The sequence below is a fragment of the Carcharodon carcharias genome, chromosome 8, assembly GCF_017639515.1.
Source record: "Carcharodon carcharias isolate sCarCar2 chromosome 8, sCarCar2.pri, whole genome shotgun sequence".
In the NCBI taxonomy this organism is placed as follows: Eukaryota; Metazoa; Chordata; class Chondrichthyes; order Lamniformes; family Lamnidae; genus Carcharodon; species Carcharodon carcharias.
The window spans coordinates 77613205-77629931 of NC_054474.1; the positions used below are offsets into that span (position 1 = coordinate 77613205).

General features: G+C 42.4%; 1 protein-coding gene across 1 annotated transcript; it reads left to right on the forward strand.

The window, feature by feature from the left end:
- The first annotated feature begins 10440 nt into the window (after nt 1-10440).
- fabp6 (fatty acid binding protein 6, ileal (gastrotropin)) lies at nt 10441-12770 on the forward strand. The gene is made up of 4 exons (XM_041194276.1): nt 10441-10507; nt 11533-11708; nt 12543-12632; nt 12717-12770. Exons 1-4 carry the CDS (start codon nt 10441-10443, stop codon nt 12768-12770), a joined length of 387 nt encoding a protein of 128 aa, XP_041050210.1.
- Nucleotides 12771-16727: the final 3957 nt, after the last annotated feature.

Genomic DNA, 16727 nt, shown 5'->3' on the forward strand with positions numbered 1-16727 from the left:
AGACTTCTTACTAAAATTGAAGATTTTTCACCAAGTTTCTCCCCTGCTGACACTTGCTGGTATACAATCCTTAGAGCATCCAAGTTGTTAATCTTCGCGTTTGAGCTGAGATAGGCCTTTCAACATTGGAAGAGAATTGCATGGCAAATGAAGCAATGGAGACTTGAGGAATGATGTTTGCATGCAACGAATGGTTAGCATCTGGAATGTGCTGCTTGAGACTGTGGTGGAGGCAGGTTCAATCAAAGCATTTAAGAGGGAATTGGATTGTTATCTGAAAAGGAAGAATGTGCAGGGTTATGGGGAGATGGCACAGGAGTGGCACTAGGTAAACTGCTCCTATGGAAAGCTTTCAGGGCAGTGATGGTTTGCTGGTACTTATCAATAAAGCCATTGCTGCTCCTAATTGCTCAAGCAGTTCTAAGGGTTTTGCACAGCAGGAATGGGAGTTCTCCAAGGGAAACAACAAGAGTCAGGGGAAGGTCAGTACAAACAGAAGATGAGGAAGTGACCTACCATAAACTAATGAATGATGCAGACATGAATTGGGAGTGAGGTTAGACTGCTAATGTAAATTGAGGGGAGGAAGAAAGAGAGAAGAAGGCTGGAAGTACTGGGGAAGGAGTGATGAGAGAAGAGGACTGGCAGAGAAAGACGAAAGTGCTAGCTTGAAATGATGGGGCAGAAATAAAGAAGGAATGTGCTTGCATATAGAAACTAATTAGAAATATGTCATATGGTCAATGCGAAATACCTCATAGCTCTTCACAGGCAATATGAATTCTGAATGCAATCACTAGTATTTTTTTTCCCCGAAAAGTGGCAGCCCTTGCACACAAAAGGCCACAAACAGTTTATTTCCCCCAAAGATAGTGCTTGAGGGAAGAAGCAGGACATTGAAGGAACTCACAGTTCTTCCCCAAAATAGAGCCTCGCGATTTTCACCGTTCACTTACAATGGACAGCATGTCTGACTAGTAGTGTCAGCCTCGACTTGGTGCTGCAAATCACTCCCTTAACTTCAGCTTCCCTTCTTCACCTCCTCATTGGCGGCTTCCTGGTCCTTGGAACCTCTTGCACAGCTGCTACTGCAAATTTACAAAGCAAGATACTCAACAATGGCACACCTAACTGCTATGGTAAATGTTAGTACTGTTTATGGATAACATGGGATCAGACCATCAGGTATTAGGCCTCCAGTGGACTCCAAACAAAGTTGGCAACCCGTGGGCATAATCTTAAAATTACAGCTGAGCTATTTAGAAGTAAAATGAGCAGGCAACTATTGCCCCCATGCAAACGTGTAATTGAAATTTTGAACCCTTTCCCACAAAGAGCTGAGGATATGGGTCAATTTAATTCTTTTAAGACTGGATTGATAGATTTCTATTAGGAAACAGTATCAAGGGATATGGAGCAAAGGCAATTAAATGGTGTTGAGGAATACAACAGTCATGATTGACTTGAATAACTGAGCAGGCTGAATAAGCTGATGGCCTAGTTGCGTTCCTGTGCCTAAAAATAATATGGAATAAATAGGTCAAGGTAATAGTTTGCCTTTGCATTGTGACACAGAAATAGGGAGTAGTTTCACACCAGTGAATCTGCATGGTTGAGTTTCCAAACTCAATCTTGCAGGAGGGTGAGATATTAGAGTTGTCATTAGCTGCTATTTCACCAAGCAAGAGGTTATTGAAGATGGGATTAAATGATCCTAAAACAACCCCATTCTCTTCTCAGCAGTTGATTCAAGGGAGAAAAAAAAGCCTTTGAGCAGATTAAACACTTGCCCACCACCAGGAAATACAACAGTCCCAGAATCAAGACCCCATGCTATATTTTTATAAAATATATAGATATCATCCTGGCTAACTTATAATTTTTTTAACTGGACAAAGGCTTTAAAATGACTGAAGCCATGACTGGCTATGGCTCAAATAAAAGGAACTTCCTGGCATTCAGAACAGCTACCATATTGTTATCTCTGAAGAGGCACTGATTCACCCCTGTGACTGAGATTAAATCCCAAGAAATTGTACAAAGGCTATTTGCATTTCTAAGGCCAAGCCCTGGCCAATGGAGATGATCAGTCTGTGAGGACAAAGGACCCTGAAACCTCCATTTGAAATCATTAATGGTTGAAACATTAACAATCTTAAGAATCCAGACAAGGAATGTACATCCTTTTTCCAAACCAAAGTGGAGAAGTGGGAGTCACATCACATGACACCCCCCCCCCCCCCCCCCCGCCCCCCACCCCCCACCACCACCCCCCCAACCCCAGCTAGGAGAACCAGTGACTTTGCCTTGTGGAGCTGCACAGCTCAGAGTGTCATTTTCCAACAACCAAGCAGCAGCTCAGAACAAGAGCCTGGACCAGGTGAATGGACCTATACTGTTTCTACTAGAACATTTGAACTTCTGTACCAGCACCTATAAGACACAGTCATCTCTGTGTGCCCATCGCATCATGGAAGTCCTCACTATTAGGAGAGTGCATTGTCCAGCATCAGTCTTCTGACTCTGAAAGAATACTCCGTTGGACTTTGATTCAGGACTTTAGACTCATGAAAAACAATAATTCTTGTCTGCTCTGTGGTCTTTTCCTTATCCCTCTTTTATTGTATGAATATGCTGGGGGCTACATAGCGACACCCCTCCACCCGACCCCGAGCTTTGAGTGTGTGTAAAATAATCTCGAAATAATTGTCAAATGTCAAATAATTGAAATTGGATCACTCCAAAACCGAGGGGTTGGAGAAAATATGCCACCACTTACAAAGGGGGAAATCAAAATACCTTGCTGTTTACGGATGGGTGGCAAGAGGAGAAATCAGGGCTGTTTAAATTAAAGCCCCTCCTGTCTGTAACACCAGCAAACCAAGAAAGAAGGATGAAATACTGGAAAAGGGAAGTATGGTTCCTTTCCGCACTGTACTTTTTTTTACTTGGGGTTTGGATTTGTATGGAATTAATTCATGCCTGTGGATCTTCAGTGAGGAGTTTGCACGCTAAAGCTGGTTCATTATTTCAGCAGTGTGGCCAATTCTGAAGGTCATTGAAACCACTCTTACATGTATGATTGACTTCCTCATGAATGGAGCTATAAAAAAATGCAATTGTCATAAGTAAGCAATAAATGATGAAATTAATATGCAGCACTGAGTCAATGGCCTTATCAGCAGAAGAGATGTACTTTTATTACACTTGGGCTCTCATGCTGCAGTGCACTGACCTCAGGAAACTTTCAAAATGGACTTGTGTGAGAATATTACACAATTTCCAGCCGTTTGTGCCCATTTTTACTTTGTTTCTTATCTCTTGTGCACATATGCCTACTCCGACAGGGAGGGGAGTGGATCAGGCCCTTTCTCCATGTCATGCAGTTCTGAGACAACAGCTGCCAGACAACATTCAGACTGTCAATTATTTCCCAGGAAAGGTGGGTTTCAGCTCCTCCTGTAGCCTCCCAAAAATATCTCAGAGTACCCGCTGATGCAACTGCTGATAGTGAAAATTTAAAAGCTTCACTATTTAGCAACTCGGTAAGAATAATAGCAGCCAAAAGTAGATAGAAGCTTTCTCATCACATTTTAACAGGAGGTGGTGACTATTCATTTACTAGTTTCTCACCAATATTTTTTCCTTCATCTCCTGAAAATGTTGACTCCTGTTGGGGTTCGGGAGTTCAATTCCATAGGTGGCAGCAAGACTCTGATTCCTTGCCCCAAGGCTTAGCCTAGGCAGTTAGTGTCAGTTTGACCATGAGGCATGGAAAGTTGGGAAAGCCAATTCCTTAACCACTTTGGCACATGAATTTTCCAGCGATTCTAGTGGATATTCATCAGGCTGATTTACTTCCTCTCACATCCAAGGTCACCAAGACCACCCATGCTGCCCCTTCAGCTAAGTAAGGAGCTCAACACAAACCAAAATTGGAACCCTCTGACCCATATTGCTTAATGTCACATCATTCAGTGCTTTTAACCTGTTAAGTGTCAAAGTACAAGATATTGCTCATTTCTACACTAAGCTGCATAGCCAGAATTTGGTGAAATGTGGGAGCCAATAAACTATGAGCAGGCACTCTGCCGGTGATAGAAAGGTTGTTCAGTGCCCAAAGTGGCAGAGCCTGAGGAGACACTCTTGGTGTAGTGTGACATGATGAGACATTGAGTAGGTCTGAGCTTTGCATTTGTGCAAAATTGCTCACATGCATCCAATATATAGGTCAGGCCCTGACTGTCTCTACCAGGAACACCACTACTAGTGCCATAAACAATAACATTAAATGGAATAAAATATGAATTCCATTACTTTCAGTTCTTTGTTCAGACATATAAAAAAGCTGCAGGCAATTAAAAAGGGAAAAGAACCCAAAAGTTGGAGATCCAAAATTTTGTGAATAAATGCTGGAAGTGCTATGCAGCTCCAGTATGTAGTTTTTGTGATATTTATAGAAAACTATAAAAATCATGGGACAATTTGTAAATCCAGGCATTATGTACAGCTAATCTGCTTGAGGCACTTTATGCTGTTTGTCCCCATCAGCCCAGGCCAGTACCAGCACACAGTGATTTTTAAAAATTCTCTCACGGGATGTGAGTGGCCCTGGCTAAGTCAGCATTTATTGCCCATCCCTTATTGCCCCTGAGAAGGTGCTGGTGAGCAGCCTTCTTGAACCACAGCAGTCCATGTGGTGTAGGTACATACAGAGTCTTGTTAGGGAGTTCCAGGTTTTTGACCAAGCGACAGTGAAACATAGAAAATAGGAGCAGGAATAGGTCATTCAGCTTTTCAAGCCTGCTCCGCCATTCAATATGATCATGGCTAATGCTCTATCTCAACGCCATACTCTTACTCTCTCCCCATATCCCTCCCCATATCCCTTAATGCCTTTAAAGTCTTTAGAGGAACACTAATATAATTCCAAGTCAGGACAGTGTGGGGCTTGGAGGGGAATTTACAGGTGGTGGTATTCCTATGCATCTGCTGCACTTTCCTTTCCAGGCAATAGCATTTGAGGGTTTGAAAGGTGCTTTCAAAGGAGGCTTCGTGAGCTGTTGCAGTGCATCTTGTATATAATACGTGCTGCTACCATTGTGCACTGGTGGTGCTGACCAAGCAGGTTATTTTCTCTGGAATGGTGTCAAGCTTCTTGAGTGTTGTTGGAGCTGCAGTCATCCAGGCAAGTGGAGAGTATTCCATTACACTCCCGACTTGTGCCTTGTAGATGATGGACAGGGAGTCAGGAGATGAGTTACTCGCTGCAGAATTCCCAGCCTCTGATTTGCACTTATAGCCACACTATTTATATGGCTGGTCCAGTCAAATTTCTTGTCAACGCTAGGCTCCAGGATGTTGATGCTGGAGGATTTGGTGATGTAATGCCATTGAATGTCAAGGGTAGATGGGTAGATTCTCTCTTGTTGTAGATGATTATTGCCTGTGAATGTTACTTGCCACATACCAACACAAGCGTGAATGTTTCCAGGTCTTGCTCTATATGGACACAAACTGTTGTGTTTGAGGAGTCACGAATTGTACTGAACACTTGTGTGATCCTCAGCAAACATCCCCACTTCTGAGCTTATATAGGAAAGGTCATTAGGAAGCAGTTGAAGATGGTTGGGTCTAGGACACCACCCTGAGGAACTCCTGCAGCAATTTCTTTGGTGGGGGGGGGGGGGGTGGTTGCAGAGATAATTGGCCTCGAACACCAGAAGCATCTTTCTTTGTACTCAGTATGACTTCAACCAGGGAAAGGATTTCACCCTTAACTCCATTGACTTCAGTTTTGCTAGGCCTCCTTAATGCCACACTCAGTGAATGCTATCTTGAGGTCGGGGCAGTTACTCACACCTCACCCCTGGAATCCAGCTCTTATATCCATTTTTGGACCAAACTTGTAATGAGGTTTGAAGCTGAGTGGCTCTGACAGAACCCAAACTGAGCATTGGTGAGCAGATTCCTGCCATGTAAGTGCCATTTGCTGTGTAAGTGCCACTTTGATAGCATGGTCAAACAATTTGCTGAAAATCAAAATACATGAACATACGAATTGGAAGGAAGAGTAGGCCATTTGGCCCCTTGAGTCTGCTTTGCTCTTCAATAAGATCATGGCTGGTCTGAATGTGGCCTTTGACCTTTGATTGCCTTGTTAGTCAAGTATCTATGTAAATAAATTGCAAGTCAGCAGATGGGGCGGTAATTCATTGGATTGGATTTGTCTTACTTTTTGAGAACAGGACATACCTGGGCAATTTACCACCTTGCTGGGTAGATGCCAGTGTTGTAACTATACTGAAACAGCTAGGCTATGGGAACAGCTAGTCCTGGAGCACAAATTTCGATATACTATTGCTAAATGTTGTCAGGGCCCATAGCCTTTGCTGTATCCAGTACAGAACCTTTACTATTTCTAAATAGCATATGGAGTGAATCAAATTGGCTGAAGACTGATACATGGCAATCCATCCAATATTTATATGTTAGCACTGAGTACGAAAAGCAGGAAGTCCTTTTTCACAAGCACTTCAATCTGGAATGTGCGGCAGGTTGAGCCTATATCATGTACCATGACAAAAAGAAAAGTCAATAAGTTCATGCATCATAAATAGTAATCTGGTTTGTCTCATTGGAATTGAAGATATCTCAGCTACCTTGTTCTAATTGTAATTTGTCTAAAACCTTATAAATAGATAAATAAGCTAAAGACACTCTCTGGGTCACAATTTTAAATATTTTTTGAATCCTTGGTTTTCTGTCTATGGTAGATCAGGTTATTGGGTCCTTTCTATGAGAGTACGTGAAAGGCTGAAAACAATTTTCACTGGCATACATACATATATACATTAAATATAATGAATGTGCCCATACCATGACACAAATGTTCTGTCTCTGAAAGATAGCTAAAGGAGCCAAACTAACAAATTCAAATATACACATCCAATGGGTTGTGCTTCAACATATATTTGATTAGCAGCTTTACTTGAGCTTAAGCTTCCCATAGGGCTGGATTTTAGAAGCAGTTTGGAGTTAGGATGGCCCACAATTTCATGTTGCCTGCCATCATGCCAGTTCAGCACCACGATCTTGCCACTGAGCCATTTTAGGAAAGGCTGAACAAGGTTTGGATCAGCAAATGGCAGACAGCTGACTGAGGTCATTTAGAGCCAATTGTGGGTCTATTCAGGCCCTGTTCCACATTGACTAGGATTTCCAGTCAGTGCGGGGAGAGACATCTCCTCAGACTATGGTCAGGCAACCATGACTGGTTCAAGTTAGGAAAGGGGGAGAACTGTGAGTAATCCCATGAGGATCTCCCCCCCATCCAGTTGTGACTGCCAGACCATAGCTGCGGCCACAGCCATCCCATATAAGGGCTGTCCCTTCACCAAATGGCCAGGCACTTGTGGCCATTTTAGGTTTGAAAAAAACTGATCTCTCCTTCAAAGGCCACCTCCATGTTAAGGTTTGGTGGGCTGCTGATGTGTCAGTGCTAGAAGGCCTCCCATTGGCCCTCCTGCCTTAGGAGCCTGCCCAATGTCCTTAATTGGACAGTGAGCCAATTTCCTGTCATTAATTGTCCTGGCCCTTTAAAAATCGGGTGGTGTGGGGTCAGGACCCAGAATCAAAGATCCCAAAGATGATTACATTTCCTTCCTGCAAGTTAAATTTTGAAATATATTCCAACTTGTCTTGTTCCAATTGGATACATTCATCTGAATCCATCAGGAAGAGACATTGATGGCCAAAGAGATATTACATGGTCAGTAACAAACCACTAAATCAATATTAAAGGGTCTTGTGTCAGGTCAAATTTATAGTAAGTGCCACAGATGTGACAGTTAATTTCTATCATTTGAGGCGGGATACTTCAGCTGGTAACTACTACTAATCTCCAGGGTGTCATTGCACTTTCATGACACAAGGTACTCTTGTGATGCAATGTTTAATAAATCTATTCAGAGGTATACAGTGTATGCATTGTCTAGGGGAAATGCTTATTCTACCAGCTTCCGATGCCATGGGAAATACAATTAAGGCATAGTAATGTAACCAGTAAGCCGAATTGCAATGAAGGAGATTTTCAATTTAGCTCCCAGGCTTACTAAAAATTACCAAGATATTGGATGAGCAAGGTACTCTTTGGTCCATTTGGATTGAAGGCTCACCTGTGGAACTGGTCTGAAAACCTGAATCTGAGGAGGCTTCCAAGCATTTTAAAATATAACAACAACTGTTTACACTGTTTCAGTCTTTGCCTCTAAGCAGTATAAAAATCCCACAAAACTATGCAATGCGTCATATCCTCATGTGTGGTTCATTCCAGATCTACTATAATGGCTTATTCCTGTCAATTCAGTCTTCCATTGTTGTCTCTAAAAGACCTTTTCATTCCTCTTCTCAGAAAAGCATTCACTGGACTTTTTTTTTTTAATAATTCTGTCATTACCTGTGTACAATTCTGATTGGCTGAGAACTGGCATTTAAAACTAATTGAGTCAGTTTAGCAAACCTTTATCTGACACACATAGTATATGATAATGGAGGAAAAAGAGAAGGAGGGGTTTAGAGAGGGGATCCTAGAATTTAAGGCCTTGGCAGCTGAAGGCACAACCACCAATGGTGGAGCGATTGAAATCAAGGATGCTCAAGAGGCTAGGATTGGAATAGCGCAGATACCTTCAGCAGGCCTAGCAGTATCTGTGGAGAGAGAAACAGAGCTAATGTTGCGAGTCTGTGTGACCTTTCTTCAGAGCTAACCCTTCTTCAGATAAGCTCTGAAGAAGGGTCATACAGATTCAAAATACTAACTGTTTCTCTCTCCAGATGCTGCTAGACCTGCTGAGTTTTTCTAGCATTTTCTGTTTCAGATTCCCAGCATCTGCAGTATTTTGCTTTTAGTGCAGATATCTTTTAGGGTTATGGGAGATTACAGAGATAGGGAGGGATGAGGCCAAGGGGGATTTAAAAACTAGGGTGAGAATTTTAAAATTAAGGCATTGCTTAACTGGGAGCCATTGTAGGTTAGTGAGCACAGAGGTGATGTGTTAAGTGGACTTGGCACGCACCAGGACATGGGCAGCAGAGTTTTGGATGGACCTCAAGTTTACGGAGGATAAAACATGAAGAGGTCGATCAAGAGTGGGTCGGAAAAGGAAAGAAAGAAGGGAACAAAGGAGTTAGTGACTAAGGAACAGAGCCTGTGGGGAGACCGAAGGCAATGGTTTCAAGTCTTCCTAATACCCAGAAATGACACAAGGAAACCCCAGTGGAGAAGAGCCTTAGGAGCTATAGGACAAAAATCATCTTTTTCCTCCCAAGCATGCAACAATTACCACCTTGTGCCAATCTGACAATCCAAAACAGTAACACTGAAAAATGGAAATTTCCCCACAATGGGATAGTTTTCTGCGATCCTTCAAAGCTCAGTAATTTTAAGCAAATATAATTAAGACAGACAGATTAGGTACATCATCGATCCACTCCTCAGCTTGTAATGTGATCGCAGTCAGGACAGCATTTGGAGTGCTGTTGGCCTTGGTACCTCTGGGCTGTGGAAGGGAAAAATCAAATCAAAATTCTTGCCTTCAAAATTGTGTGCGCGCGTGTGACCAACACTGGAATAAGATACGAGAGAATTATCAACAATTGATCCCCATCCCAGCAACTTCAGATTAGGAAAATGGTGTGTAGCTGAGCCAGATGGACCAAGGGGTTCTAGGTTTGACTCTTGTCCATTGCTACCTTCACTGACCTCAGTCTAGGATGTCTGCAGCAAGGCCCCCATGGGCCAATGAGACTAATATGAACCCAGGGTTCCTTCTGCTGATCACCTTCCAAAGTTATAAAGGGAATGTGTAGTTTTTAAACATGGGATCAAAATTGGCCTTGAAAGCCCAGGTGGTTGTCACTTAATTTGCAGGGCTTTGGGGAAAGAACAGGAAGTGGGACTAATTGGATAGCTCTTTCAAAGAGTCAGCATAGGCATGATGGGTTGAAATAACCTCCTTCTGTGCTGTACAATTCTACCTTTCCATGATTCTAGGAAATGAATGATGAATGTTTTGAAATGTTCTGCTCCAACAGGGTTCTGATGAAGACCATATCCCAGCACTTTCTTTTCTATCTTTTAGTTGGCTGGCTTGCTGTGCATTTATAACATTTTCTGTTTTCTTTTTACAAAGATAGAGTAGGTCACTTTTAGTACAGTTAGCATCAAGGACAATGACATCCATGTCAATAACATTTTCAGTAGATTGTACATTGTGCCATAAAAATTGTCATTGCCTCATTATATTATACAGGAATATAAAAATTTGGTTAATAAATCATTAGGGTGTGACTGCTCCATGTGTATAAATACCAGGCAGACTATTCACTGGTTTCTTTATTTTCAAACTCACTTGTGTGTCAGATCCCAGCTATATCATTATGGCTTTCACTGGCAAGTATGAAGCTGCAAGTCAGGAAAACTACGATGACTTTATGAAGGTCCTGAGTAAGTTACGCTAATTAACAGTAATAGTTTGAATCAAATAATGTTGTAATAAATGATGTAACTAGATACGTAACATGTTAATTCTGCAAATGTTGATCCCAATAGGTTTACCGAGTTGGACTTCGCGGTAAAGAATCTCGAGATTTTTCTTAAAAGCAATTTTCTAACAAAGGGTATATGCAACAATGTGAATGGTGATTTGGTGCTGACAGTTTTGTCACTGGATGGCACCATAAATAAAACACGAGGTGCAGCAAATGTTGTACTTCAGCACAAATGTGCCCCAGAGGTTGCTGGGGAAGGCCTTTTCTTTTTGTGGTTAAAAAAACTTGTCATGTAGCTGTGACTGGTGATAAGGTGGCAAGATTAATCCATCACTCACATTGTTACGTATATCTCCCATTTCAGCTGTGTGCTCAGTTTGGGTTTTTTTTTGTCAGGTTGGTCTTGAAAATTGATATCCCCCCAACCCCCACCTCCCAGTCCAACCCAGTGACAATGGCCCTTAAGAAAGGTCCATTTTAAGGTGACTGAGTAGGTTCTCGTTGTTCTTGGGGTACTTTTGTCACCCGCTTTGCCACCTTATGTGCAGTATTTCATACTTGTCTGAAATGAGATTGATCTGTCATTGTTTGGCCCTGTCACATTTTGCTCCTCTCATCTGCAAATTTGACCAATTTGCATTAGAATTCACATCATGTGTAAATCAGATTGAGCCAAAAGCTAAACCTGGAGGCATCACAGCCAATATTTCCACCCCCATTCCCTGACACTACTACTCTAATCAGTACCTATTGTTTTCTCAATAATTCCCCCTTTTTCCTTTAACCTTGATTCTAGTCACAAAATGAAAGACAAAACCTGGATAAGAAATTGAACAACAGCTTTGAAAAATTATTTGGTGGAAAAAAAAAGTATTTGAATAATCCAAGAAAGCAGCAACATTCTGTAGTACGAAAGACACACTTAGATACAAAGAAACTAGAGGTCAGCACAAACCTGATATGTCAGCTATTTACCCGCAGAATTCTCTGCTGATATCGTCGAGAAGGGAAGGAACGCCAAGGTCATCACAGAAGTGATCCAAAATGGAAATAATTTTACCTGGTCCCAAATTTATCCAGGAGGAAAAACTATGAAGAACACATTTGTGATTGGCCAGGAATCAGAGATGGAAACTATGGACGGCAAGAAGTTCAAGGTGAGCTTGGAAGACATTTGTGTTATACAGAAAACGATAAGCTTGTTTCTGTATCTCATTGATTACACACTCAGATATTAAGAGCAAACAAAGCATTGAGAAATAATATTTTTAAAAAGTCATCATGCCTGATGTTTACCTCCCGAGCAGGTGAAAACGGACTCGAGTGTTCGGGTCTCTACCCTGCTAGCCACCTCTGCTTGGGAAAGCATTTAGTCACAATGTAACTCTTGTAAATAAAGTGCTCATTTATAAGCTTATGCTGGGCTCGCTGACCTGAGATGTTTGGTCTCCCAGCTAAAGGGGAGAAATTTCAGGCAAGATTTTCATTCAACAACACCTGCTGATAATCTGTGTGCACGGGCATCATGAGAAGGTATTTGAGTTCAGCTGTATTGCATCCTGTGGTCGAATACTTAATGACCACCCACTGCCTTGGCTCCGAAAGGCAGTGCCTGTAAAATTGTGCCCCCAATACAAGTTAGTGCCTACAGGAAGGGAAAATCTAGTTAAAATTAATGATCTGGTTTTAACATTTATTCTTTGAGGGCTGCAACAAACTTAGCTTCTCCCCAGAATACTACAAAACAAGATTACTGCCTTGGAATTCACTTTTTCAATTCTATAGTGAACAGCACTTCTACATCTCTCATCAGAGGGAGAAGTTTTGAGAGTTGTAAATCCATCCCTTTTGATTTTAATTTTAATAACACATGACTGAAACACATGGCCTTGTTGATCTAAATAAACATGGAAAGTGCCATTTTGTTATGAGATTGAACATTAAAATCAAATGCTTAATTTAGTACTGAATCTAGTTTTTTTTAAAATCAGGCAACAGTCAAAATGGAAGGAAATAAGATAGTTTGTGACTTTCCAAACTATCACCATACTTCAGAGATTGAAGGAGGAAATCTTGTTGAGGTAAGTGTCTTCAGTTGAAAATGAACTCAACATGGTAGTGGAAAAATTAGCATTTGCTAATCTTTTTTCATTTTTTTCTGACAGATCTCTACATGCAGTGGCATTACTTACAAGAGAATTAGCAAGAAACTTGCCTAAGACAACAAAATTCTAGTCACCCTTTCGGAAATGGAAAATGTATCATTATACATTTCAACAGTCTGTTTTATAATAAAAGGATAACAATTTGTGTGTTGATTATTTTTTCTTAACTATACAATATAATTCAATTAAATGCCACACAACCAGTTTATATTTCTGTACAAAGAGCTACAGTTCTTTCTCAATGCTTGAGTCTGGCAAATGAAGTGGTCAGTATTGAACTGAGCCATTTAGGATGGACCAGGAATGTTCCCAATTCAATCCTCAAAACACACTGGATTAGTCAATTCCTAAAAAGTGGACAGTGGTTGAGGACAGAGTTATGCTCACTAGTGATGACCTCAAAAGTCAAAGATTGGCTAACACATAAATAGTGGCAGTTTGACTAAGATACTGGAGGGTTGCTAATGTAATTTGAGATATACCTCTATACGAATACCACCTTTTAAGGCAGGAGGAGGAGGATGGAAATTAAAGTTTTTTTCCCCCAAAATGTAAGAAAGAATGATTGCTCAGGCAAGAGATGTTGATAACCTGTGGAAGCTTAGCTCAGTATCATTCATGGTCTGTATGAGATGGGACAATAAATGGAGAAAAGTGACAAAAAGAAATAAAATTGTTACAACTAATATTTCCTTAATGTCAATTGGAAACAATTTTAATGGACCCCTACAGTGACTCAACTGGTTAAGTAGCAGACACATGTAAGGAAGGGGATAGAGGCTCAGTCCCCGATTTATCCAGAATTAATAGATCTCAACCATAACAATTAGATTGCTAAAGTTGGTCTCAGTCCTCTTGGATAAACTGGCTGAGGTTTTCACTTCCGGTTGTTATCCATGACCTTACTGTTGCGAGGATGTGCTTTTTAAAGATACAATTTTTAATTTTTCTTTTCTGGGCTGGATTTTAAAAAGCTGGAACCCTCTAAGAGACAATGACAAAATTTCCCAGACTTCTACAATACACATAATTTGGCATTCCACCAAATGGGATTAAAAAACAGTCACCCCCATCCCCTGGGGTGTGTGCAAGACCCCATCTCCTTTTGGATTCACACCATCCTGAGACTTTTCAAGTGTTTCCGGGGTGAGACATTAAAATACAATTATCTGTTCTGAAACAGTAACTCCTGCAGACATGAACTAATAGAATTTCTCTGGAATATACCGCCAGCAAGGTGCTTTAGGGACTCCTTCCCAAGTAGAAGAGAGAGGACAAAAGACAATGCTGTATTGAACACAGGCTGTTGAAGCTGTGTGCCCTTTCTGCCTCTATCTCTCTTGGATGTGCTGCCCGGTCTGCAAAGCAACCATTGTAAGAGAAATCTACTGTGAACCAAGACCTTTGAGGGAAAAAAGAATATGGAAATCTGTTCCATATAGCTGCACCCAGGAAGCCAACTGAACAAATTGGGCGCAACATGGAATCACCGCATTGAGGTCAACCAAGGAACAGCGAACTGTATACTCTACTGTTTTATTTTTGCCTATCCCTTTACTTTGCCCTATATTCTGGTGTGTGTGGGGCTCAGATGAATGCATTTGATGTATGGTTTACCTAGTTTTTTTTTTAGTTCAGGAAGCAGATTCAATAAACTTATCTTGCTCTTTGTTTAACTTAAGAAAACCTGTCTGATTAATGCTTTACAGCCTAAAGTATAAATAATGGGACTCTTACAGAATCGGCAAAGCACATCCTCTCCAAATTCACAAAAAAACCCTGTTATAGTCAAACCTGAAGTGGGAGAATAGGGGAGCCATTTCACCCCCTCTTCACATGGTCCTAACATTAGCCAGAAAGTGCCTGTGTATGTATGTTGGCTGGGATGAGTACAGGACAGGGTCTGAAGTGTTCCCTGCTGGATATGAGCTGGCCAATGATCACTGGTGATGAAGGACAACCAAGATTGTGAAGTACCAGAGGGCACACATGGAATCATGTGTCACCCAGAGGATAGACAGGAGATTCTGCAACCATCAACTGAGTCCTGCATCGTGTGTTGTTTCTCTGGTGCGAGGGTGAAGGACAATGCTGAAAGGATGCAGGACATTTTTTTTGGGGGGGGGGCGGTGGCGGGGGAAATGAAACAACACATATGTCACAGTCCATGTGAAAATCGGGGCCTGAGCTTTTCTCTCGTCGGACACGCATCAGCAGGCCTGGGAGCGGTCAGAAAACGGACACCCAACCACAATTTCACGTTATAAAATTAATGGCCAACCAGCGTGAAATGTGCGCTGAAAATATCAGCACTGCCAGGGTGGGGGCAAGAGGAGGGCGGGCGCCAACATCATTGCGGGCTCCCCTGAGCTCCCTGAAGGCAGACAGCTGCCTCAGGGGGCTGCAGACCTACTAATAATAAAATAAAGCACAAAAAGCTGTAAAAAATGGTTTAATTCACGAAGTAGAGCCTCAGCACAATCAAGAACCTGAAAGCGTACCTCATAAAAAAGCTGTCCCCAGATATTTCTTTTTATTTTATTTCCTAAAGGAGATTTCATCCCAACCCTGGATGAAGTTTCATCAAAAATGTAAAGGCCACCTGGCCAGTTGACCCATCCATCAACCGTAAGTTTGGGCAGGCCACAAAAAATCAGTTGCGCCATTAATGGGCTTAATTGCCCAGGGGCACATTTCCAGCTGTCATGAGTGCCTGCCAAGGGAAATATAGCGCGAGTGCGTCCAGCGTCATCTCACGTGATTTTATGCCTGTTCTTCTCGGGCGCCCACCTATGGAATGTAAAATTCTGCCCCAGGGAAAGGGTTGAGGAATTGCATAGATGCATTTTAAGGGGAAACTAGATAAGCACATGAAGGAGAGGAGTCTAGAACAGGGGTAGGGAACATTTCTCTTATCAAGGGCCACACACATAAAAAACAGTTTAATTTATTTTTTTAAGAAAGAATACAAAAAAGTGCAAATCAACCACTGCTTTAATGCACTGGCTGAGTTTGCTTTTCCTTAATGAGCAACACAGCTTTTGTGTCTCAATGACAGCGTCCCTGAAATTCAGCTCAACTTTTTGCTTGCTTTCCTTTCCCATTCCCATTCCCTTTGTCTCCCCTGCTCTCCTTTCCTACTTTGTCTCTCTCTCTCTCTCCTTTCCCACTCTTTCTCACCCCCAAACCAGCCTAGGGCAGTGACTTAACCACCCAAGGATCTGGCTAACTCCCAGTCCAAGGCTGCACCTGGGCCTGGAGCCTGGGCCTCTTCCTCAGTCTGCAGGGGCTAAACCCCTGTCCTGGGACACCAGTAAAGCTGGGAAGGGGAGGGGTTGAGCCGCCAATGAAGCTGAGTGTCTTGCTCCCTTTCTACCCCGTCCCGGGTTACTCATGCTTCACCACCTGATCAGCAACCGGCAGCTTCCCATCCCTGCCCAGGCTCCTGCCCCAGAATCTCGGGCCCCGCATTCTCCCCACAGCCTGGACTCTGGTGACTGCGGCCAAGGCTGAGGCATCAGAACATGGTGGCAGCTGGCCCAGAGTGCAGTACACGGGATTGGGTGGGGGTGTGGGAGTCGGGTTGTGAGCAGATTTTGAAATCTCCCGTGGCCGGATGAAAAAGTGCCCGGGGGTTCCCCACACCTGGGGCAGGACTTTCTGCTGAGCTGGCAGGTGTACGCCTGACTCTCTTGAGTGTAAAATAATGTGCGATGACATCGGGCAGGCGTCCTAATGTCATCGCGCACTCGCATGATATTTCGGACAGCGGGTGCATGCGGGAGTCGGCAGCGCGCCTTCTGACAATTAAAAGGCCTTTTAAGGCCATTAAAAATGTAATTGAATTAAACTTTTCACTGCCCGTCCAACCTCACGGTTGGCAGGCAGGCGAAAAGGCCAAGGCGCCTTTACATTTTTTACAAAACCTCATCTATGGGCGGGATGAGGTTTCAATCTGTCATTAAAAGAAATTTTACAAATTTCAGCCTAATTTCTAACATATCCCTTCTC